This window comes from Kryptolebias marmoratus, linkage group LG14 (genome assembly GCF_001649575.2).
Source record: "Kryptolebias marmoratus isolate JLee-2015 linkage group LG14, ASM164957v2, whole genome shotgun sequence".
Taxonomy (NCBI): Eukaryota; Metazoa; Chordata; class Actinopteri; order Cyprinodontiformes; family Rivulidae; genus Kryptolebias; species Kryptolebias marmoratus.
The window spans coordinates 7,856,631-7,882,794 of NC_051443.1; the positions used below are offsets into that span (position 1 = coordinate 7,856,631).

At 38.1% G+C, this 26,164-nt stretch overlaps 1 protein-coding gene across 7 annotated transcripts in view; it reads right to left on the reverse strand.

The window, feature by feature from the left end:
• slc4a5b (solute carrier family 4 member 5b) overlaps positions 1-24,075 on the reverse strand; it is a 61,534-nt gene extending 37,459 nt beyond the window's left edge. For 5 of the 7 annotated variants that reach the window (XR_005234038.1, XM_017432258.2, XM_017432256.2 and 2 more), the window contains exons 1-8: positions 23,956-24,075; positions 15,535-15,604; positions 12,917-13,135; positions 7,726-7,855; positions 7,282-7,442; positions 5,563-5,718; positions 5,286-5,393; positions 1,722-1,777 (exon numbers count right to left, since the gene is read on the reverse strand). Coding sequence is in view for 6 of the 7 variants with exons in the window: in XM_017432258.2 (XP_017287747.1) it covers positions 1,722-1,777; positions 5,286-5,393; positions 5,563-5,718; positions 7,282-7,442; positions 7,726-7,855; positions 12,917-13,135; positions 15,535-15,598 (894 nt within the window). In the remaining variant the exon portion in view is untranslated. Of the gene's footprint in view, positions 1-1,721; positions 1,778-5,285; positions 5,394-5,562; positions 5,719-7,281; positions 7,443-7,725; positions 7,856-11,108; positions 11,719-12,916; positions 13,136-15,534; positions 15,605-23,955 lie in introns of those variants that run through there. The other 2 variants (XM_017432260.2, XM_017432263.3) reach the window with 2 other exon arrangements.
• Between the last annotated feature and the right edge of the window lie 2,089 nt (positions 24,076-26,164).

Consider the following 26,164-nt stretch of genomic DNA (forward strand, 5'->3'; position numbering starts at 1 on the left):
TAGGCAACCCTGGTCCTCGAGGGCCACTATCCTGCATATTTTACTTGTTTCCCTGCTCCAACACACCTGATTCTGTGGTTAAATCACCTCTTCATGTTCTGCAGAAGCCTGTTAATCACCCATTGATTCAAATCAGGTGTGCTGGAGCAGAGAAACAAGAAAAACATGCAGGATAGTGGCTCTCCAGGACCAGGGTTGCCTACCCCTGGCTTAGATCCAAGTCTCTAAGGTTCTGCCACAGCACTGAAATAGTGACGAAATCTGTTCAAGTTCAGTTGAACAGATGGCCTCATATTTGACTCTATGGCATACAGAGCAGTTCATGGTCCTCTTACACTCACTGTTTTGAGTTTAAAAATCACACATCCTGCAGCTTAGCTTTTATTATTTATTGTTCAAAAGTCCTGCTTAATACTTAATCTTCTCTTTTACATACAGGAAATTTTTGAAGCTCCCACACTACTCCCATTTTACACCAAATTATTACATGTTGACATCCATCCATTCAGCAGTCCATTTTCTTTACCCACTTCCCCTTTCCAGGTCACGGGGAGCTGGTGCCTATCTCCAGCAGTCACTGTGCGAGAGATGGGGGACACCCTGGACAGGTTGCAAGTCTTTCACAGGGACACATGGAGACAAACGAGACAAACAACCATTCACACTCTCACTCACACCTAGAGGCAATTCAGTGTTACTATTTAACCTAACATGCATGTTTTGGTCAGTGGGAGGAAACCGTAGTACCCGGAGAACACCCACCTGAGCACAGGGAGAACATGTAAACTGCACCCAGAAAAGCTGGAAGGCAAACCTGCAACCTTCTTACAGTGAGGCGACAGCTACAACCACGGCCCCCGCCATGCCGTCATGTTGACATTTTAACTTTTAAAATAAATTTCAAGTAATTGTTTTCAAGGAAAACATAATTCTCTGGTGACCCCACTTCACATGCATATCACATGTAACCATTCAGTTAAATGGCTCTAAACTTATGTTCACTGGCAAATCAAATTTTCCACATTTACTTTGTTGAACATGATTTTCTTAGACAATATGTGAGAGCTGTTTAACTGCTCCACAAGCACACCTCTACAAAACAGTGTTTGTCTGAGACCAGAGGTTTAAATCATAAACAAAAGAAAATCTTAACTAAACCCACATCTCTCTGAAGTGCATGCACACATCTCAGCTTTCATTGATTTCCACTTCATCTGAGCTCTCTTCAAAACTGGAAGGGTCTTTTTATCTTAAATCCAAGCTAAAACACCGTTGACACATATTGACATGCGTGACATCCAGAGGTTTCTGCCACTTATGGATTAGGAATCTTTTCAAAACAATGTATACTTTTTGACTATTTGAGGTTTATTTTCTACTCTGCGTTTCTGTGACTGTCTTATTAAGAGTACACTTGGTAAGTGAGACACAGGTGTGTGGTTAACATGGTGACCCAAAGGAGCCACTGGCAACAGTTTTAACATTTCTTTTTATTTTACCTTTCTTTTCTTATAAAGTACATCAAAACATAGGCATTTTGCGATCTTAGATTATTACAAAGAAACTTAATAAAAACATCTTTTAACTATGTCAAGATATTTAAGAGCTTTAATTTTTTTTATTGCCTTTTGGGTGCACAAGCCTGGAAATACTGCACACACTAAAACACACAAATAACCTCACTGGTTGCCCATCCACAAAATCATGGAAGTAGAATTTACCTGGTCACTGCTGGGGGTGTCTGAAATATCATTCATGCTTCGGCTCTGAGCAGGATCTGTAGATAAAACACATTTATTTTTGGTATCAGAGAAACATATGATCTAGGTTTACATTATTAACAAGTGAAAGAAGATAGAGTTCAATGACCAAGGTTTGTTTTAGATAATTCCTTTCAAGTAACAGAAATATCTTCAGTTGTTGTAGGAGTAACACAGACGTTTGAATACTTCCCTGTGACCACGATTAATTTCAGATGGCTGACTTGTTTTTACTTCAGGCACGTTTGGCCTCAAACATAACAGAGCCAACAGGATCATATCACACAGAACCCAATACAATCTCCTAATAATACCCTTTTACTCAGATGGGTTCACAATAGAAATGAGCAAAGGTACTCACAATGAGACTACAATCGCTTAAGTAAACTTTAGTTATGCCCAGCACATTATAATCACAGTGAGTATATTTAGATATGCACACAAGCAGACACAAAAATAAATTTTAAGTGTTGAAAAAAGCAGTATGTGAAAGTTATTTGGGATCTCAGTTGATTAAAACACTGAATAAAATATTCAGGTTAAGAATGTGAAAGCTGTGAGTTAATAATCTAGCTGCAAGTAGTATGTACCAGCAGAGGTAAAAGCAGTTAGATCTTTAATTTGTCAAAAACATTAAGACCCATGAATGTCCATTGTTTGTTTGTTTTTTATGGGATAGGTATAAAACGTAACACTGGGGTGTTACGGTACACATAGGTCATGATTTGGTACATACCTCGGTAGAAGGGTCGGTACAACATAAGAATAAACAAGTGCCAAATTCTACTTTTGATTTGTTTAATAATTTATTTTAAACAGACAATAACTTTTCCAGAAGCAGATAGACAAAAGAAAAAAATAGTTGTGATAATAGGAAGACTCTGAGGTATCAGGTCACGTACAGCACAGTAGGATTTATCAACTGATCCCCTACCTTTAAAATTTAGTAATTTAAAAAGTCATATTGGTCTATCGTATTCATTCAATTTGAAAAAAAAGTGCCCTAAGGTCGCATGTCAAACAAAAACTTTGATAAAAAGAAAACCAGCTGGAGGAGAATTTTGCAATGAGTTAGGCTTGATAGCAACAGGTCAGTAAGAGTACTTGTCACAGTTTTGGTGTGATTTTGTTTCCTGTAAATCTGCTTTCAGTTTGTGTCAGTATGTTTCTGTACAAGTTATTTCTGCCAGTGTTCTCAGTTCATTTGTGTTTTTGTTTCCTTTTCTGCCTGGCAGTTTTGCTTCTGTTTTCCCAGCCCATAGTTTTCCTCAGTTAATCCGTCTTGCCTGTTACACACCTGCTGTTTATCTGTAATCATCCCAGCTGCACTCACTCACCAACCAACCCTCCCAGCAGATATCTTTCCCTACTCTCTGACAGATTCTCATGTGTGGCATTCCTGCTCAGCTTTGTGTTTGTTTTTTTGTTTGTTTGTCTGTTTTGAGGGGTTGTATCCTATGACTGGATCCTGGTTTTGCTCCTGTTTAATAAATTGCCTGTTTTTGGATTCTGCCTGCCTGCACCTACTGGCAGCTCTCTTTGGTCCTCAGCAAACACAACTGTTACAAGACTGGGTACAAAAAGAGCATTTTAGACAGGCTGAATATCTCAGAAGTAAAGATGGGCAAACGTTCCCTAATCTGTGAAAAACTCTAAAAATAGCGGAAAATTTTCAGGATAATGTTCTTCTGCAAAAAATTGGGAAATCTTTAAATATCCCATCATATACAGTTCATCATATCATCAAAAGATTTCAAGAATCTGGAGAGATCTCTGACCTCAAAGGACAAGACTGAAAGTCAGAACTGGATGTTTGTGATTTTCAGGCCCTCAGGCAGCTCTGCATTAAAAACAGGTCTGATCGTGCTCTGGACATCGCTACATGGACTCAGGAACACTTCTACAGATCACTGTCTGTAAACACAGTTCACTGTGACATCCACAAATGCTGCTTAAAGCTCTTTATGCAAAGAAGAAGACATGTGAACACCATTTAGCAATGCTGCTGTCTTTGAACAAAAGCTCATTTAAAATGGACTGAGGCAAAGTGGAAAACTGTTATGATTATATATATATATATATGTATTTTTCATGGATGCCACATCCTCCATAATAAAAAGGAGCAGCACCATCCAGCCTGTTACTGTGTAAAAGCCTACCTCACTTATGGTACTAAAGGGCATGAGTGCCTATGGCACGGGCGGCTTAGACATCTGGAAAGGCACCAACAATGCAAGAAACATATACAGATTTTAGAACAACATATGCGTACACACAGGCAATGTCTTTTTTTCAGAGAAAGCTTTGCATATTTAGGCAAGACAATGCTAAACCACACACTGCATCCATTACACCAGCATGGCAGTCCAGACTTCTCACCAACTGAAAACATTTGACTAATCATGAAAAATAAATTTGTCAAAAAAGACTCAGGAAAGTTGAGCAGCTAGAATCCTACATCAAACAAGATTGTGAAAACCTTCTCCTCTAAAACCTCCAGCAGCTGTTCTCCTCAGTTCTAGATGTTTACAGACTGATGGTAAAAGAAGAGGGGATGTTTCACAGTGGGAAACATGGACCTGTTCAAACCTTCGAGATGTGTTGCTGCTCAAATTCAAAATGATCTTTATTTTCAAAAATAAATTGTTGTTTTGTAATTATTTAAACATTTGTTTACTATGTTCCATTTTGAAGAAATTATGGGTTTAAGAGAATTGCCAATCAATGCATTCAGTTGGTTATATGCATTTTACACAACATCCAAACTTTTTTGGAATTGGGGTTGTAATACAAAAATTGGTGTGCCCACTGCTTCCAAACCCATTTGTGTTTATATGGTGCTCTGTAATGAACACAGCTTGCCAACAAGCATGCCATCTGTGGGATCAGAGTGCAGGATGGTTCCTCAATGCATCCAATCAGAAGGAACACAAACACAAGAGTTTGTGTGTGTGTCCACCAACAGAGTAATCGCTTTTTCGATTTATTTTTATGAGTCTTTATGCGGCTCTCCTCCAACACACCAACAGGCTCTCTAATCATTGTGGGATACACGTGGAGGCAGCTGTTGCAGGAGTCTCAGCTGAACAACTTCAAATTTTGCTTAACATTCACTGCTGTTTTTCTCCTCCTTGTTGGGAAATGTAATGCCAGGGTTCACACAGCATTCACGCTATGTCTGGAAAAACTACGCACATCTTGAATATATTTTTGGTCTTCCAGTAACTATTGCTAATCTTGGGGGCAGTTTATACATGTGCACCCTTCTTGCTCTGTCCATCCCTTCCATTTGAAGGAGGGTGTTGAGTACTTCCTCTGCTCCTTTTTTAATTATTATGATTATCTAAGCTCATGCCAGACATCTGTACAATGATGGTTCGGTATAAATATACGTACCGTTACACCCTTATTTACCACATATTGTATGTCCTTGAGGCTGTATAGACTGTTATTGTGAACTGAATGTTGTACATGAGAAAACTTTTGACAAAATGTGCATGCATTGTGTGGTGTGTTGAGACTCACGCAGGCGGCCAAGGCTGCTTGACTGCCGAGAACGTAGGTCTTCTGTGGAGCGGTGGATCCCAGAAGCTGAACTAGTACTATGACTCAGATTAACCTGAGGACTGCGATCTGATAGAGCAGCAGCAGTAAATGGAAGAACCATTAGTGATGAAGAAGTGATTTCAAGATAAGTAGTGAAAAAGGTGGTGATCAACATGGTGCAGCAAACATTAGGATGTACATCATTCAGAGTTAGTACATTGATAAAGTGAAAGGAAAGCACACAACAAATGCGTACTGGAGGATGTGTTGGAGGATTTTCCTATGTCTGCCAGTGAGCGATGGATTGGTTTCTTGGTCTGGTGACGGTGCTTCCTGAGCAGGACAAAGATAATCTTCTCTTTCAGATCCAGAGGAATGAGGCCATCCGCTATCTGTCGATCCACAATCTCCTCTGAAAAAATAAGTTTCCAGCACAGTTGTACACACATTGTATGTTATTTTACATTAACAAAATACAGATATATACAGTATATTGTTGTATGTATATAGTGTCACTGTATATATTGTGGAGCTGAATATAAATACTGTACATGCCAGTCATCGGTTAATAGAGTCATCATGGTCAAACATGTCATTAATTTGGGGCTTTTATTGATTCATTTTAACTATGCACAAGTTTGTATTTATTGCAGTTTTTTCCCATTCTACACAAGGGTACAAGCTCAAATTTATGCACACATTTGCCTAAATCTTTCCGTAAGTGGTGCGGAAAGTTCTAAAAGATATTTTAACTTCACATGACCAATGTTTATTAACTCCTTGTTGGTGATTTTGATTAACTTCATCTGGTAGTTTCTCTTCAACTTAAAGGATTTGTTGGACAGCATTCAGACTGATGAATACTTTGAACAACGGTAAAGTCCAAGGAGCTGATCTGAGAAGGAGAGGAAATTATTAAAGAATGTTCAGGATCAACCAAAGAAGCCAAGCCTGCCATTAACTGTAAACTGTCCACGGTGAAACAAGTTTTATATTGGTACAGACTGAAAAGACGCTGACTAAGAAAGAAGCTGCTGCCCCAAAAGCTGGACTGAAATTTGAAGCTGCACACATGGACAAACCACATGTGATTGAAAGCGGCAAAGAGAGGCTTTCAAACCTAAGAATACTGTACCAACTCTCAAGCATGGAGGTGAAAGCATCATGCTGTGGTACTGATGAATTGCACAAACTGGATGGAATGATGAAGAAGGCTGTCTAGTTGTTGTCAAATCAACAACTAGACAGCTAAAATTTGGACACAACTGTATGTTCCAACAATGATCCTAAACACACATCAAAACTGGTTTCTAAATGGATAAAGAGGAGAAACATTCCCAAAGCTTCGACCTCGATGTTGTTAAAAATTGGTGGACTGTGCTTAAAAGCCAGGTTTGTGTCAGGAGACACCCCAAACTGCCATGAAGAGTGGACAGTTAGTGGTCACGTTTGAGCTTTTCACTAAATATTAATGGCATTTTAAATAGAATTTGTGACAAAGGGCAACCCTGACAGAGTCAACCACTTACTGGAAACATTTCAGACTAATTACCAGCAATGCAAATTAAGCTCTCTCTCTCTCCAGTTGTCCAGGAACAGAATCACTTTTAGGAGGAAGCCTGACTGAAACTTCATAATGTACCATGTTTTTTAAACTGTCAGTATTTTAAAACACTGTGAAATGAATGTGCGCTGTAAGTAAAAATACATTTTTAAATGCAAAAAGGCATCTACAGTACATGATAAATAACAAAATAGTTTCTAATTTTTAATCTGAACTCTTCTGATAACAAAACAGAAGATAAAGTAGATTATATAAGGTAGACATCTTGGTAAATTTGGATTTTGATTGATCATTATAATACGAATGAATCTGCCCAGATACTGAACTTTAGACATTACCATTGCAATATCTTTGGTTTGTGTTGACTGTACTTTGACTTAACATCTAATATATGTCTCTGGAGTAACTCACCCACAATCTGCGGTAGTGAGTAGCCCTCCAGATCAAGCAAAAGACTTCCTGTCTGCAAGCAGGTCCTTAGCTCAAAGAGGCTGTGAAGAGTCAGTGTGGAGACATGTGGCTTGCTCCATCTTTCTCCTCCTTCCTCCACCTTCTCCTCAAATTTTACCCACCTAACAAAGAAGGGAAATATGAGTTTTGAGTCTGGAACTCAATTAAAAAAAGTTGGGGTGTTTAATTGTTAATAGATAGACAAAATGACTGATTTGTCTCTGTCACAGAGTGTCCTTCAACAAGATGCTGTTAGATAACGTTTGTTATATGTAGTGCTAATTTTTTCTACAACCCTTGAAGCCTCAAATGTAACTTTACATTAAACTAATTTAAATGTAACCTAAATTTGACAAATGTGATGTGTTCATGTGTATACATGTATATATCTGAGTAAAACTATACCTTGCAGACTCTTTCCACTCCAATTCATCCCCATCATGCTGTAGCGTGTCCATCTCAGTGAATATTGTAGGTGTTGGGGTGCTGTCATCCTCCCCTAGAATGTGGCGAAGGCGCTCTGCAGCAGGTGAAACTAAACCAAAGACAGAGTCAGTTTTAAGTTTTTATCAATCTTAATGGTAGCAGCACAAATATCAACTAAACAGTAATGCTACCATGGATTCTAGCATTAATTTTATGTCATCTTTGTTAAGAAAGGCTTAAAACTACTAATTTAATTCAGATTAACATTTAAATTTCCACCAATTAAGTGACAGACTGAGAGTCACGTCTGGATACTGTATTTACATTCTTCTTGTGGGGGGAAAAAAAAGTTTGGAATTGATTAGGGAGCTCTGATAGTCAGACAAAATTATGTCTCAATTTAGTTCAAATTAAACAAAAAGTTTTTCACCATATGTAAAAATATTATCCAGCCCTGGATACAGGATGGGTAAGTAACATTTTGAAATGTTTCCTCACAGGAAACTCTAATTTGTCATTAGCAATTCCTTGAAAACAACATTTCCATGTAATGTTCAGATACAATGCTCCAAATAATAACCTTAATCTAAATATTCCTTTGAATGAGATTCATATAGGTCGTATCATTCTTATTTCTTTTGAAGTGTGACAAAGTAGATTATCGCCAGATTAATGACTCCTGCCCACATTTTGTTCCCCTAATCCGCTGAAATCCACCAAATGGCACGGACTGGACAAAAAGGGCATTAATCACAAAAGAAAGCAAGAAACCAAAGATAACCAAAATGGAGCTGGTCAGCTCTTCTGCAGAGATGAGAATATCTGTTCATAGGACCACTAAGCTGTACAGACCTGCGTTACTAGAATAAGTCCTCAAGGGAAAGCCATTATTAAAAATTAAAAAAAGAATTAATAAGACAGAGCATTTGGAATATTCTAAAAGATATTGGGGACTCCAAAAATGTAAAAGAAGACACAGACAACATCATGTCAGGCACAAACATTATACCTCTCATTCTGAAACTACAATCCTTGTAGTTAAGCATGGTAGTAGCTGCACCATGCTGTTAGGGTGTTTTTTATATGCAGTGAGCAGGAAACTGAGCAGAGTTGAAGGAAAGATGGAAGGTGTAAAATATAGAGAAGTTTTTGAAGGAAACCTAGTTGAATATTGAGATTTGAAATTGAGATGGAGGTTCACCTTCCAGCAGGACAATGACCCTAAACACACTGTTGAACCAATACTCCAGGACAAGGACAAACTGGTAAATATCCTGCAATGTCAGCATCTTGGTCTATTTTATTGTCATTGAATCTTCAATTATTGATATTTAAACATCTGTGAACCCAGAGAAGGACTTGAAAGAAATGGAAATAGATCCACCAACAGGTGGTTTTGTTTAAAGTGATCTCTTATCAATAATATGATAAATTCCATTACATTTGAACATGACCTAATTTTCAGTTGTTGCTCTTTTCTGGGTTTCAGGCTTCTTAACATCCTAATCGTTTTCGTCAGCCTCAAATGTGCATTGTGTTCGGTGCTTATGTGTAAATGCAGCATGCTAAAAGAATAAAAATAAATAACCTAAAACACAAGTGAAAGCAGAAAACCTTTCATATTAATGTCATTTACTCGAACATAATTACTAAACAGAAAACAGCTAAATAAAAGCCAGGCATAGGGAAGAAAAACAATGTGCACTTTAAAAACTCCCCTTCAGTCAAACAAACAAAAGTTAGGTCCTTTAATGACAATCTAAAAGTCATTTATAATCAATCAGCCGGCACCTTTTTCTAATTTTATTCTAGGCAGATCAATCTCCATTAACATCCTGAGCCTGGAGGCAGAGTTCACTTGCATCCTGTTTGTGTGCATGCATGTGCTCTCATGTGTCTTTAACTGCAGATTTTCTGTTGATCAATCTATATATCTTTAAAAACACATGAAAGAAGAAAATTTAAAAAGATGTGACATTATAACTTTGACGTCAATCATTAAATTTCATAATTCTTGTGCAATTGAAACAAATTGAATCACAATCCACTCTTCTACACAAAAGGAAAACTTACATAGCAGGGCATATTTTTATAATTCATTGCATACAATTTTTCAGGTCACATCAGAAAGACACTTGTGTTTGTTTAAGCACCTATTTTCATCATATATATATATATATATATATATATATATATATATATATATATATATATGTAGCTGGTTGGTTCAAGCATTGTTGCATGACTTTGGAACAAAAAATCAGAGGTTCAAACTCTGTTGCCAACATCAAGCAACCTAGGCTGGCTCTAACATCACCTGGATTAATAAGTTCTGACTCAGATGTTGGGGAGCCAGGACATTCTCATGAAAAATGGGCTACTGGAACAAGACATTCATGGACAAGGGCAGAGAACTCAACACTGTTGGAATGCTACTCCTACATCCAGATTGACTCAGAAATAACTTTAGACCCAGTGGTCTAACATTCACATGAAGAATCTGCTCTCACACCTAGAAATTAATGACGTTGAGTTAAGATGCTACAGCAAGGGGGAGCCAGGACACACACATCATCATCTCATACTTGGATGACCCCACTGAAAAGACTTGATGAACTGACCTGAACCTAAAGACCATGATAAAGTTAGATACCTATGATCTGCACCCTTTGCCAAGACTAAGTGATAAAACACCTTCTGTTTGTTAGAAGAAGTGAACAAAGCACTACAAACTATCCCTACTGGCACCATTACAGAGACCAATAAGCTGGTAAACACCATAGCAACAGAATGTGGAAAATCAAATTTAGAGGACAATTCAAAGCCAGTTACACAAATTAGCATCAAGTCAAGCATATACCAAGGTGACCCCTAGTATTCTCCCTCAGCTAGCTCATTGCAAAGAGTGGCTGTGATACTGGTTCCACAGTGGAACAGTCATCAACCACTTCCTCTACATGGATCATATCAAGCTGTATGCCAAAAATGATAGATAGATAGAGTTATAATTATGTAAATATTGTAAAGAAAAATTATTCAATGTTTTGCAATGTCAATGTGTTTCCATAAATGAATTTAGTAAATAAGTTAGTCATAGATTAGTGAATAATAAGTACATTCAACTTTGCATGATTAGCAAATTAATAATCCTACCACAAACTTTTATAGTATATTTTCAATTAGGTTTTTCCTAGTTGTGAAGTTTTTACCAAATATGTTTGTTTTGAGTTTTATCAAAGACATAAAGTAGCAGATTGAATGTAGAAGTGGTTCTAGCTTCTATTTTGGCATTCATTTCTTTACAGAATGTTATGCCTGCACTCTCTTTTTTTTTTTTTCTTCCTCCAATTAAACATCTTTACCTATTCCAGAGCCAGGTAAGGTCAAATGAGAGGCCATAATTGAGGCACCAGGATTCTCCATGTTCAGTAGATCCTTAAACCAAACAGAATAAGATCCAGATATTCGTGAAGAGAGACGTCCTCCCGTTTGCTTTGGAAAAAATAGGCCTCAAGCTTTGTTCCTCTTGTCAAAGTTGAAAATCTGCAGATCAGCTTTCAGTCAATGCAGAAAAGTGACACACTTTCAATCCTCTTCCCAAACATTGTGTTTCAGTTTGATTTTGCTTGAATAAGGTCTCCCTCAGGGGCTATTCCATAGCCTTCTTGCTTCAGTTTACTACGTATGACTTGTCGTAAGAAAAGTTCTTTGTAAGCTGTGGTAGAAGTCCATAAAAAAATCTCCAAAGTAGCAAGTAGTCAGAGGCTTTTAAGAGGGTTGACACACACCACAGGGTCCTCTAGTACTCCCCTCCCATGCACACACACTTGAGCTAACTTGCTACAGAAGCAAGAACATTTATTCTTCAGCACAACTTATATGAGCTTGTTTTGAAGACCTCAACAGTCCTGTGTCAGTTCCACAAATCTGACCACACCAAGATCTGTCTTTGCTGAAATCCTTTACTACAGAGAAAAACAAAACAAAACCACCACACAAAGCACACACAAAACCACTCTTGCTCACTTCAAGTAGTACACACATACTGTACCTGCTCACATGCACACACAGCTTGGAGTTTCTTAGCTCTAATCAGCTTACAGGCTTCAGACTTCACGGTCCCTTGGGAACAGAGACCAAGCTTCAAAATATTCAGCACATACATGCGCTCCTCGAAAAACACCGTTAACACAAGTAGCTCTATGGGTTATCTACCTGACAAACGTTAGACCAGGTCATATTCCTTTTATTACAGAGTAAAACAAGGAGCTTGATGGCTGATTCTCCATTTTTCCATACAAACACAAGTTCAACAAAGAATTTTAACACTTTCTGACCACTTACACATGTTCATCCACAGTATTTGGATACCTTTTAAAAGTGCTTCTATTGTTTTTTTCAACACACATTTCTATTTAAATTGAGTATTTCTTTTTTTACAGTAACCTAAAATAGAGTTTTTTGTAAAACTCTGCTCAACTTTGTCCAACATTTTTGATTTCCAGATTTATGCTGTAACCAGTTCTCTTCATAACATTATGCTGGCAGAGAACCCAGGCAAAATAAACTGGAACTAAATGTTGACATGGAGACGCTGTAGACCACTGAGTGGTTAAAGAAAAACACCTCAGCTGAAGCATAGTTCTGCACATACTGACACACTTCCTTGTTCTCTGAAGAGAGAAATCTTTTACAAATTTGTACTTACAGGCTACAAATCTGTGGGGAAAGAATGCAAAATGTAAAACTTAGACAACACATCCAAGAGCACAGTCATGCCCTTGAAATATGAATTCTTCAACCTATATCTTTGTTTCTACACTGAGCAGAGGTGGTTTTATTATAACTCTGTCTATTACATGTTTTTATTAAATGCCAGTTAACTTTAGGAAAATTCTGTGCTTAATTTTTAGAGCTCACCAGTGACTTTCAGCATTCTGTCACAGCATCAAAGTTTATTTGCCTAAAGCTGAGCCTCTCTAAACATTTCTTTTGGCCACACAGTTTTGGTCTGTGTGTGCAAGCACAAAGAACTCTCAGTTTTGCTGGGGCAGATTAAAATGGGCAAAGCATTTTTTTGTGTTCATACATATTTTGCAAGTTTACAATACCTCAGGACGATATTATTTCAGTGACCAAAGGTTTAGTGGTTTAAGGTGCAGTTTCTAACCTGTGAGATCAGCATGCTCCTGATTCTCTGTACTGCCTCCTTCGTCGTCACAGGGCTCCTCTCTGTCCTGGTAATAATCACTGTGTGAGTGGTCGTGATGTGCATAGTGATCGTAGTGTGAGTGTCGTGAATCGTGGTCGGCATCACGGACGTAGGAGTGATGCCGGCGCCTTTTTCGTCTGTGAGCAACTGGAACACCAATGTAGAACGGTTGGACCTCTGTAATAGACAGAAAAAACACATAAGTCGTTATGTTTGCACAAAGCTAAAGAATACACTTACGCCCTGGTTCACTAATGGTTTGCCCGTCACTGAACACTTTTCACATCCACGTTTTTGCTTATGTAACAACCAAATTGCAATCCACTTGGCCTATTGATAGCTGCTTTTGGGTCCCTAAATAGGCTCTGTAGAACTCCTTCTTTAGCCTAACAGCTCCCTACACCTCCTACACCTTAGGCATCCACCACTTGACTAAAGAAAATCTTGGTTAATATGATGATATGGATTCACGTTCACATTTTACTGGCAGATGAAAATGTCAGTGAAATTAAATGAAAATGAAATGTCAATACATAAACTTCAATTTAGGGTGCAGTGGGAGTATGGGGTACCAGGGTTGCTTTTAAAGACTATCTGAACCAAATCAAGAACTGCATCTGCATCCTTGGCAAAAAGTCAAGCTTGTTCCCAGACCAAGTTGGACTTCGCTAGAGCTTGCCCTTGTCTACAACCCTTTTTGTGGTGTTTACGGACAGGATCTCAAAGTGCAGTCGTGGAGAGGAGGATGTCAGGTTTAGGAACATCTGGGTCTCATTTCTGCTTTTTGAAGATGATGTGGCTCTTTTGGCATCTTCCGGCCATGACTTTCAGCATGCATTGGAGGAGTTTGCAGTCGTGTGTGAAGTGGCTGGAATGAGTCAATTCCTCTAAGTCTAGGGCTCTCAACCAAGAATAGGTGGAACGCTTCCTCCAGGTCAGGTCTTTGCACCAAGCAGAGCATCTGGGTGTCTTGCTCATGAGAGATGGATCAATTAATCCAGTCCTCATCTGCAGTAATGAGAGAGTTGCTCAGGTCTGTTGTGGTAAAGAAAGAGCTGAGCCAAAAGGCAAAGCTCTCAATTTAATGGTCTATCTGTGTTTCAACCCTCAGCTATGGTCTTGAGGAATGGATGATGAACAAAACAACAATATCTCAGATCCAAGCAGCTGAAATGAGCTTCCTCTATAGGGTGACTAGGCTCAGCCTTAGAGATAAGGTGAGGAACTCCCTCCATCATCTGGGGGTAGCTTGGAGTAAAGTTGCAGCTCCTCTGCAATGGAAAGTGCCAATTGATGTGCTTGGGCATCTGATTAGGATGCCTCCTGGATTCCTCCCTCTGGAGGGTTTCTGCACACCTCCTACTGGGAGGAGACACCAGGGCAGATTCAGAACACACTGGAACAAACTTCTAGGGATCCCCCTTCTGAACCTGTTGCCTCAATGACCTGACCACAGATTAGTGGCAGAAAATGGATGGATGGATGGATGGATGGATGGATGGATGGATGGATGGATGGATAGATGGATGGATGGATGGATGGATGGATGGATGGATGGATTAAGAAACCATGCAAACAAATTTGAAATGTGCTCCTTCACTTCTGAGGTTCTGCCTCTTTTTTCTCCTCATACACTCTGAAAACAAAAATAAGCACATCTGCTGCACATAGACTAATGTTAATTCAAATCATTTCACATGGTTTACTAAACAGCAGGAATGGATTGTTCTAACTGTACTTTTTATTTCTAAGATATTAAGAACATTTAGTACACCTCAGGTCGGCAAAAAAAGGTTTGTTTGGTTTATTGTTGAGAAAACCAAAAAAATTTATGAGTATCTCATTTGCTGCTCTGAAAGGCAGGTAATCAAGTAATTGTATGTGTATGTGTTTTTTTGTATCTGTCTTTTAGCAAAATATCTCACAAACCAGAGGACGGATTTTAATAAAATTCTCAGAAAATAATCATTGAGTGTACATCTACAACTAATTATCTTTTGGATTTGATCTAATTCAAGACGGCCGACACAGCTCACTGAACAACACAAAAAATGATAAAATACTGTCAATGTTACTGATACTGAGCTCAAATTTGGTGTGATAGTAGCTGAGAGTCATCCTCATCACAAACTCAGAATACTAACAGAGCACACAAAATCTTTGTTTAAACTTTGGCATGCAATGTGACGGGCAATATGCATTCCTTCAAAGAATTCTGGTTTTATTTAAGTTAAATGTGTTTAATTGCCCTATTTAAATTACAGCTTAGTTTGGACAGCATTTCATCTGCCATTGAAATATAAATTTGAAACAACAACAACAAAGTAACTTTTGTGTATATGAGGTGATTGTGTCTTTGTTTTATGTTTTGTTACTTTTACAACTGCATTATTCATGGCTGATCAGGTTTTTTAGACATTAAGACTTCAAATCATTTTTCTTCAATCAGTGTTCAGGACTTGGGTGGTTCTCTTTGGGATTCGAGTAGTGCATATTCCAATGTTTCAGATTTATAGCAGATGACTTTTGTGAAGCAGAATCAAAATAGTGAGCCTTGGAGCTTTGTTTTTCCTCACCATCATCATCATCATAGTGCCTGTGGCCTCTACTCTTCCCTCGCTGCCAGTCATGGTGGTCCATTCTGACCTGTGAGGAAAAAGAGAAAAAGATGTTCACTGCTTCCTTTAAAAGCTGGGAATCCTCTCTGCCACATAATAACTCTCGCTGTACCATATGACCTGCAGCTCCACATGGGAACACATGTGCCACCACAACAGATCAATTCATGACAAAAGAGACAACTCAATGGAAAACCCCCAGCAGCTTTACAGGACCTGGGCGGTGCCCAAAATAAAGAACTAAAATAATGAAGACAGCTTGGAATTCCCACCAGCTTCTAAAACTGCTCCTGGACCAGTCATTTTTATTCATATCTGTGGATTATTTGGAAATTGAATGTTTTATATTCTAACTTTCTACCTTATTGAAATATTAATAAAGCATTTTATTGTTACTAATGTGCATGCACCAACTAAGAGCAGGAACAAAATTAAAAGGCCTATCATTCCTTGAAAGAATGCATATCGTCCACCATCTTTTGTGCAAGAGTTTTAGATAAAGATCATCTTATGTTGAGAAATAACAGAGTTGTAGTCGTTTCAGTCAAATTTTGAAAATATTGCCGTTCATGATCTCATCAATAGCATGAGATTCCACATTGAAAGTACTGTATGTGTTGAGGGTGACTCTCAGCTACTACCACATCAGATTTTAGCTGAATGTCTGTTAAACTGACTGAGTTACAGACACTTTTGTGTTGGCTAATGTTGATTCGCTGTAATGACCATCTAAAACTGGATTGACTACAAAAGTTCAACAGTTGTAGATGTGCAATCTTTAATTACTTTTTGAAAGTCTCAATAAAATATGCCCAGAGGTGCATGACACATTTTGCTCACAGATTACTAACAGAGACTACTCCAAAGTGTAAGCCTAAAGTTTTAAGTAAAGACCCTACACAATGTGTAACACTTGGAATATGCGAAGTAACTCCAAGTGGTACAACAAATTTTAGCACAATATCTGTAAGATTGAATTGATTTATAGCCTTTTTGTTGTTGTTGTTTTCTAAGGTCAGTTGGCTGTGGCAGCCATCTTGATTTGAATTGGCTCTAAATGGTAATCATTTAAAATTCATCCAATGGTTCATGAGATATTTTGCTTACAAACAGACACAGTTGACTTCCATAGTTGATGCCAAAGTTTGAAACACAGATCTGACATGATTAGTTAGAACTCAGTTAGAAAGTTGAGAATGAGTCTCAGCTACTACCACACCAAATTTTAGCTTAATATCTGTAAAATTGGCTGAGGTATAGCCATTTTTTGTTTGGTAAGAGTGTTTTGCTGTGGTGGCCGTCTTTGTTCAGGTTGACCACAAAAGTTAATCAGTAGTAGATGTCAACCCAATTATTGCTTCCTGAAAGTTGCATTCAAATCCATTCAGTGATTCACAAGCAATTTTGCAAAAAGTACAGACGAACACACCAAGGGACACACACACACAGGCAAAAAACATTATCACTCTGTTTTCAGCAACAAGCAATTACTATTTATACTTACTTTTACTAGGACAAGAAGCAATTTTAAAAATAAAAAACTGGGGTAAAAACAAAGACCGGAGTAAATATGGCCTATTTTACAACAGTAAATGATAACCTGCCTTTGTCTCTGCATTGCTGTCGGTTCATGGTGAACTGTGCACTGAGAGCTCCTGCCCCCTGGTGACGGGAGCTCCTCTCTCTAAAGCTTATTTGGGGGAGATTTCTAGGCTGATCAATAAGTGTCATTTCTGATCCGCTCACAAGTTCCTGCAGCCTGATCACTGAGTGTGAAGGACAGTCACATGCATGCAGTCAGGCACACACACTGGTGTGTACACAAAGTAATGAGATCCATCTTGACACAAATTGGACATTATCATTGGCAAGAAAAAGCCATTTGGCCACCGTGTTATTGTATTAAACATTTCTTTCATAAAACTAACAGTAGCTAAAAATGTTTTAGATTTAAAAAGAGAAAATACTCTGAAGTACTCTTTTTGTTAACAGCTTTTATTATCACCTGACACCAAAAGTAAATGGGCAATTATGGGACTTCCGGTTATGGCGTCTCAGTGAAAGGTGCATGTGCAGATGGCTCGCTACTAAATCCTCTAAATTAATCCGTAAGTCAAACCAATATTGACAATTTCGCCTGTTTTTCTAACGGGAAAACGCTTACTGGGGATCATGCCACCGAAAAATTCCAAACCGGTCCAACAACCGACTAAAACGGCTCCACAAGTGAATGCAGCTAGTGTAGCTCATGCTGCTATTGTAGCTAATGCTAACGTGGCAGCACCGGTTAACTTGGATGAGGCCCAAGAAGCACCGACCAACCGTGATATTCTCGGAGCAATCAGTTCGTTGAAGGAGGATATGCTGAAAGCAATTAAGGATATCAAAGGGGATATACAATCGCTCTCTGAAAGAGTTGGGGAAACAGAAGCACGAATTTCACAAGCGGAGGATGATGTTACTTCCCTTCAAAGCAGAGTCAAATCACTGGAGAAAACAGTGGAGGTGCTTTGTGACAAAGTTGCGGAGCAAGAGGACAGGAGCAGGCACTCCAACCTGAGACTGGTCGGGCTGCCTGAAAAATCCGAGGGATCAGACCTGTGTGGCTTCTTGGAGAAATGGCTCCGGGAGACATTAGGTGAGGACTTCACCTCGTCCCGCTGCGTGGAGAGAGCTCATAGGATTGGGCCTCTTACCTCCAATTCTGCGGCTCCAAGGGTTGTTTTAATGAAGTTTCTGAGCTACCGGGACCGGGAAGCAACTCTCAAAGCCGTCAGGAAAATGAAGGAGGTTCACTATAAGAACCACCGCGTCACCTTCTTCCCTGACCTCTCGGCCGAGACTCGCAAGCTCCAAAGGCGTTTTGATGGAGTGAAAATCCGGCTTCGTGCCCTTAAAGTTCGGTATGGCATTCTGTATCCAGCCCACTTGATCATCACACATAATGACAAGCGCCGGATCTTCAAATCCGTGGAAGAAGCCGAAAAGTATATTGATGGAATAAGCTCGCAGGCTGAGGACAACTCCAAGACTTAGTATGTACTCGCCATTCTTTTTCGGGCATGGTTCCCTAAAGGTAACTCGGGATTCTCAGAATATTTTGTTTCTATGTGGAATGTGGAAGCATGAACACTGTTAATATTTCTTTATTACATCCTTTTACATTTTAACTATGTTACATTTGCAACGTTAGCAAATCTCGCCTTGATTTTTGATATCTTGGTCAGAGCATTTTTTGTTTATGTCAGCCAACCTATACATGACCATCGTTATGCGTGCAGATTTTTACGTTACCCACTTGGTGGCTGCAACGTTTCATATAACCCAAGTTCAATATTCAGAAGGGGTTAATTCCACATTTCGTTTGGGGAAATATGTGGAAATTTGGGTTATAGGGCTCACACTGGATACTGTATTTTTGAGGACTTTACGCTACTTGAATGAGAGAATAGGAAGGGGCCAATGTATTTTATGTGTTTACATCTCTAACTACACAATTTATGTCTGTTTGCCCTGTAATTAATATATCTAGTTGGAATGTTAGAGGTCTGAACAAAATGGTCAAGCTTAAACAAGTGATGGGCAGGATCAAACAGATGAAAACTACAATATGCTTCTTGCAAGAGACACATTTGATTGAAAAAGACATAAATAAAATTAGAGCAAGGTGGCCTGGCCAGGTATTCTCCGCTAGTTTTACAACCCATGCAAGGGGAGTCATAATACTGATTCATAAATCAATTCCATTTGAACTAAAAAATAAATACTTTGACCCATCAGGGAGATTTATCATTCTTAGTGGGACTATAATTTCTACAATGGTCAACTTCGTGTGTCTATATGCCCCCAATGGTGATGATCCTGCTTTTTACCAAAATTTGTTTTTAACTATGTCAGCCTATAACGGTCCCTTTATAATTGGTGGAGATTTCAATTGTGTTCTAAACCCTGCAGTAGACCGTTCAAATAGTTCTGTTATGTCCCACCAGCAAGCCAGGGAAACTATCAAGAAATATATGAAAGATTTGAATTTAGTGGAGGTTTGGAGAGAACTTTTTCCAAATAAAACAGAGTACTCTTGCTTTTCAAGCACCTTTAAAACTTACTCGCGAATAGACTTTTTTCTGGTTTCTTCTAGTCTCTTATCTACAGTTCAAAAATGTTGGTATGAAGCCATTCTACTCTCTGATCACGCTCCAGTTATTCTATCAATAAAATTACCAAACTATTGTCGGTCTTCAATCCCATTTCGATTTCAAGCTAAATGGTTTAAGTCTGAAGGGTTTGAGGAATTCCTTGAAGGGAAAATTACTGAGTATTTCAATTTTAATACTAACCAAACCAGTGCATCAATAAAATGGGAAGCATTTAAAGCCTATATAAGGGGGGAAATAATGAGCTATACTAGGCGTAATTCAAGAATCCATTTAAATAAACTAAAAAACATTGAAAAACAAATCAAAGGATTGCAGGAACAGATGTATTACTGCAATGACACTGACAAATATAGGAGACTTCTTTTATTAAAATCAGAATATAACGAGCTCACTACTAGCAAAATAGCAACTAATCTATTGTGGTTAAAACAATCATATTACGATCAGGGTGAGAAGGCAGGAAAACTCTTAGCTTGGAGGCTTAAAAAGTTAGACAAATCGGACCATAAATGTAATCAAATTAAATAATGGTGAGAATCTGGTGGATCCAATATGTATAAATGATGCATTTACAAAATATTATGAAAATTTATACACATCACAATACCCAGATGACATAAATAAACAGAAGCATTTTCTGGACCAACTTCAGTTTCCAACCTTGTCAGAAAAGAATAGGAAAGATTTGGATGAAAAGCTGAGTGTTGAAGAACTTAAAATGGCTCTAAGCCACATGAATTCTGGTAAAGCTCCCGGCCCTGATGGCCTGCCAATTGAACTTTACAAAAAATTTCCAGATAAACTACTGCCCCCTTTACTCGAAGCGTTCAATGAATCTTATGAAAAAGGCATCCTACCCCCATCCTTACGTTTGGCGACTATTTCTGTTTTGTTGAAGCCAGGTAAACCCCCAACAGAAATGGGCTCATATAGACCCATTTCTTTAATGTCCTGTGACACAAAAATTCTATGCAAGGCTTTAGCTCGAAGGATTGAAAAACATATCCCTAATTTAATCTCAAATGACCAGAACGGATTTGTTATTGGGCGCCAGGCCTTTCACAATACCCGCCGATTACTTAATATATTGTATGAAAAACAGTTTGCTATGGACCACGCCTTTCTATCATTAGATGCTGAAAAAGCTTTCGATAGGATTGAATGGAGTTACCTCTTTGACACCCTTAAGAGGTTCGGCCTAGGAGGAAAATATTTAAAATGGATTCAGTTACTATACACTGAGCCAGTGGCTAGAGTTGTCACAAACAATCAACTGTCAAGATGTATAAACCTCTGTAGATCAACACGACAGGGATGCCCACTGTCCCCTCTTCTTTTTTTGTTTGCCATTGAACCGTTTGCCATGGCAATACGTAAATCCCCTGAGATCACTGGCATTCAAATTGGGAATGTAGAGCACCGGTTGTCTCTTTTTGCAGATGACATTGTTTTGTTTTTAGCTAATCTGGAAGAATCTGTTCAAGCTGTTGAAAAAATACTGAAGGAATTTGGAGAATTCTCAGGATATAAAGTTAACCAAAGGAAAAGCTCCTTATTAATGCTGAACAAAAATAACCCCCCAGTAAAAACACAATTCAAATGTACAGACGAGTCCTTTACATACCTGGGAATTAAGATTGATCGTGATATAGAGAAAATGGTTTCTATAAATTATGATCCTTTAGTTCAAAAGATATTAGATTCCCTAGAAAGATGGAATGAGATGCCAATCTCAATGATAGGTCGTATTAACATTATTAAAATGTCGATTCTCCCAAAGTTCTTATACCTTTTCCAGTCCATTCCTTTACACATTCCAGCTTCCTTCTTTTCTTCTATGGAAAAAGCCTTTAACAAATTTATATGGAACAATAAGCGCTCCAGATTGCGACTCTCTCTCCTTTATCTACCCTACGATCGAGGTGGGCTTAGAGTGCCGAACATTAAATTGTACTATTGGGCTGCGCAACTCTGTGCTGCTTCCTGTTATTTTTCAACCGGTGACACACCTTGTTGGGTACAAATAGAAAATAACTCGGTAACATTACCTTTGACATCCTATTTTTACTCAGCTGAACTTAAACATTTATTAAAAAACACCAAAAATCCCTTTCTCAAAAACACAATATCAGTTTGGCACCACTCCCATAAGGCTTTAGATGAGGTGTCCAAAATCTCATATCTGTCACCTATTTGGGGAAACAATAAATTCAAACCAGGAAGAGCAGACAGGGGATTTAGAATATGGATGAATAGAGGCTTAAATAAAATAGGGGACCTTTATAGTGAAGGAGTTTTGATGACCTTTGAACAACTGGTAAATAAGTACAACCTGCCCCTAAAGCATTTTTTTAAGTACTTACAGATTAGAAGTTTTGTTTTCGCCTCACTGAAATCTACTTCTGAACCTCCACTCACTACCATAGAGAATATAGCCGTTCACCATAATCAGAGTAGAGGCCTACTTTCCAAATTTTATAATATTTTACTTTTAGCTTCAAAAGAAAACAGTCTTGCATATTTACAAGCTTGGAAAGCTGATCTGCAAACCGAAGTCCCTGAGAATGAATGGAATAACTCATGTCTATTAGCACAAACGCAAACTATTAACACAAGGTTTAGAATATTACAATACAAATGGTTATTTAGAACATATATCACTCCTGTAAAACTTCACCACTTTAATTCCAATATCCCTGATATCTGTGTTAAATGTAATCTAGATAAGGGTACTCTTTTCCATTGTATGTGGCAATGTATAGAGATTCAAACTTTCTGGAAGGAGGTTATCATGTTCATCTCTCGTTTGATCGAACAGGATGTTCCAATGGACAGTAAACTTTGCTTATTGCATATTTTTCCAGATGGATTTAAAGGACCTATGAAGAGAAAGAAGCTTTTGAATTTTTGCCTTTTGCAGGCTAAACATTTGATTGCTCTGAAGTGGAAGAACACAGAAAGACCAAAGATAAATGACTGGATTAAACTATTGAGCAACAACCTGGCGATGGAAAAGCTGACGTATTTAACAAAAGGAAAGCTTGAAGACTTTAAGGATATTTGGTTTCCCTTCCTACACCTTGTCAAATACTGTGACATGTAAAGCTATTTTTTCTTTCTTTTTTGTTTATGTGTAGATAGTGTGAGCCCTGGGGTTTAGTGTTCTTTTTGGGTGGGGGGAGGGATTGCACTTTATGTAAGATTATTGTGTGTATGTGTTTGTTTTTTGTATGTCTGTGCAACAAGAAAATTCTAATAAAAATATCGGGGGGAAAAAAAAAATGGGCAATTATGTTTTTGCCAGTGTCCTTGTGTGTGTGTGTGTGTAGGTGTGTGCATGTGTGTGTGGGTGGGGGTGTGTTCACTTGTCTGTAGTGTTAAAAATACCTCAAAATATCTCAGGAACCACTGGACAGATTTTAATAAAACTCTTAGGAAGTAACCAGTTGATGAACATCTCCCACTGATTAACTTTTGGAGTCAATCCGATTCAAGATGGCCGCCACAGCTAAGCAACAATAGCAAACCCATAAATCGTAAAGCGTTACAACTCAGTCAATTTTACAGATATTGTGCTGAAATCTGGTGTGTTGTTATTCTTTCAGTGCTAAGACAGTTTAAATCTTTGGCATTACAGGCAGTAGGTGATGTGAATTCATTCAAGAAATGCTAGACTTTTAATTTTAAATGTATTTATTCTGGGAAATATACTTTTTCCTACAGGTGTATACATTCTAAGCCTCATTTTATAATGTTGTAAGACAGTGTTTTAGTAATAAACATCCGAGAAGGTCTAACAACAAAGCAGCCTTTAGGAAACCATGCAACAATACAGTAAGAAACAATGCAGCAAACTCAATTAAAGTTAGAACTAGAAGCACTCAGAGAGCACAAACTTCTGCCAAGGCCAAAGGGTCATTAAAGGAATGTAGGATCCAGATCACCACCAAAATTTGATTCTTTGTTTTTGTGATATCCCCAACATTTCATGGAAGTTTCATCAAAATCTGTTCATTAGTTTTGAAGTAATTTTGCTCACAGATAAAACAAACAAACCAACACTACCAAAAACACGACCTCTTTGGCGGCGGTAACTACATGTGATTTCTGACAACTCCAGTTCCACATCCACAGTTTTAAAAATGAAAACAAACACAGATTTATGTTCAAATTAAAAACGGGAAAGTTTTAAAAAATACTTTTAAATATTTTTTTGTCTTACCTGGTGTAAGAGATGGAGTTAGTGCAGGGTTTTTAGAAATATCAAATTTTTTTGCATAAAATATAAATATGCAAATTAGATTTAAACTAACTTTTCGTCTGTCTGTAATCTGCAGACGGAGACAAACTCCAAATGTGACTGAACAAACAATCTGAGTATTGAGCGCTGGATGTGACTGTCGGGTCTGTGTGTGTCTGTGATTGGACAGTAACACTGACAGTGTGTGGTCACGATCGATTGGATTGGTTGGGAATCCAATCACATTTTCCTCACATCTCTATAATGAGAAAAGCGTTGATGCTGAAAGTACCTGAATACATTTTTTCTGCAGTAAAGTGCTATCATGAGATGCCTAAACTTTACTTTTATATTTGCAATTCGGAGCAGCGGAGACTGAGCACTGATACATTCCACAAAGTCATTGTTTAAAACTTTGCCTTTAACTATTTGAAGTCAACGGTCTGTCTGTTAGCAAAATATCTCATGAACCACTGGACAGATTTTAAGGAAACTTTCAGAAAATAATCAATGAATGGAAATCCACAACTGATTTACAAGAGTCAATCTAAAAGTTTCATCTCGCAATACTGCATGAGATTATCATAATGTTATTTTCGAGGTTTAAACAAAATGGATACAACTCAGTGTAAACCCCTGGCATGAATGGGAGCGGGTGATATGCATTCAGAAATACTAGGCATTTAGCTTATTCTGTGAGTTTTATCATTTAGTTCATTCTACATCATTCTACAGAAAATAGTGGTAGTAGTGGTACATAAATTAATAAAAAAAAAATATTGACAGACTTTTGGAAAATGACATCAAAATGTAATTAAAGTAAAAATATGAATACGAAAATATAAATAAAAATCTAAAACATGATGACAAGATCTAGGAGATGTGTTAATTGGGACAAATCACACGAGGCTGAATGGATCTAGAGTCTTTAAACTTTGCCCCCTAAAGGTCTAATTGATGAATTACTTTTGAACGATTGTTTTAAATTCTTTTAATCTAATATTCCATTTTTTCGGGAAAGTGTGTCTTTGTATTTGCCTCAGTTATTGTGTCTCTTAAATCTTGAGTTCTGATATGTAATTGTTTGAAATATTTTTATAAGATGTTAGATGCTAATGTACCGCTCAAAACAAACAAACACTTCATTCACTTGTCTTTATTTGATATCTGATTAATTTCTGACTTTTTCTACCCCAAAATAAAATTCTGAAATTCTGACTCCAAACAGATGTGAAACACTCCAGCAATGCACAGCAACGCCTAAAAAAACTTTTAGTTTCAGTTTGAAAACGCGAGTTTACACCATTTAACACATTTGTGGAGCTCATAATGTACACTCTTGACAATTATATTCCCTCAAAAACGACCTTGCATGCTGAAATAGAAGCTAACATTCCAGCCGCAATTTTTTTGCAGCGTACTTCCCTGTGAAGATGTGCAGCACAGCGGTGACTGATTAATGAGTACTTGTCTCATAGCTCTGCTTTTTAAACTTTGCATCACAATATTCTGCTCCATTGTAACCATTTATCCAAAGACAAACATCAAACACATAGCTCCGACCACACGGTCCTCCATTGTCTGTTGTTGATGGTGAATGTTGTGTGCATTGGCGTAGATGAACTGACCGCTGGCCAATTATTACACAACCCCAGGAGTCCCAAACCGGTGCGAAAACCTATAACTTAGTTTTGGCTAAGTGATAAGTAATAAAGAACACTGAGTCTGAGATTGTTTCTGAGTCATTCAGGATGTTGGGTATGAAAGTTTCCATAGTTCCCACATACTTCCTGCGTAGCTCCTCTTTCTCTAAGCTTGCTTGTTAGTAGAATTCCAACAGTGTAAAGTTCTCTGACCTCGTCCATGAATGTCTTGTTCCAGTAGCCCATTTCAGTTTCCACAGCATCTGACATAGACCTTGTTAATCCGGGTGAATTCTGAGCCAGCATGACCTCAGATCTGTGTCTCTCACTCATTACACATCTGAGGTTGCTTGGAGGTTTGTGGCACCAGGATTTGAATCCTGACCTTCCTGTACCAAAGTTGTGTGACAATACATATATGTGTGCGTGTGTGTGTGTGTGTGTGTGTCTATGTATTTGCAGTTATTGTTGCCATTAACCAAGTGTTTTTCTTTGTTTTTCGTCCCACAGAAACTACGCCTGGATCAATTGCCACAGTGTTTGTCTGT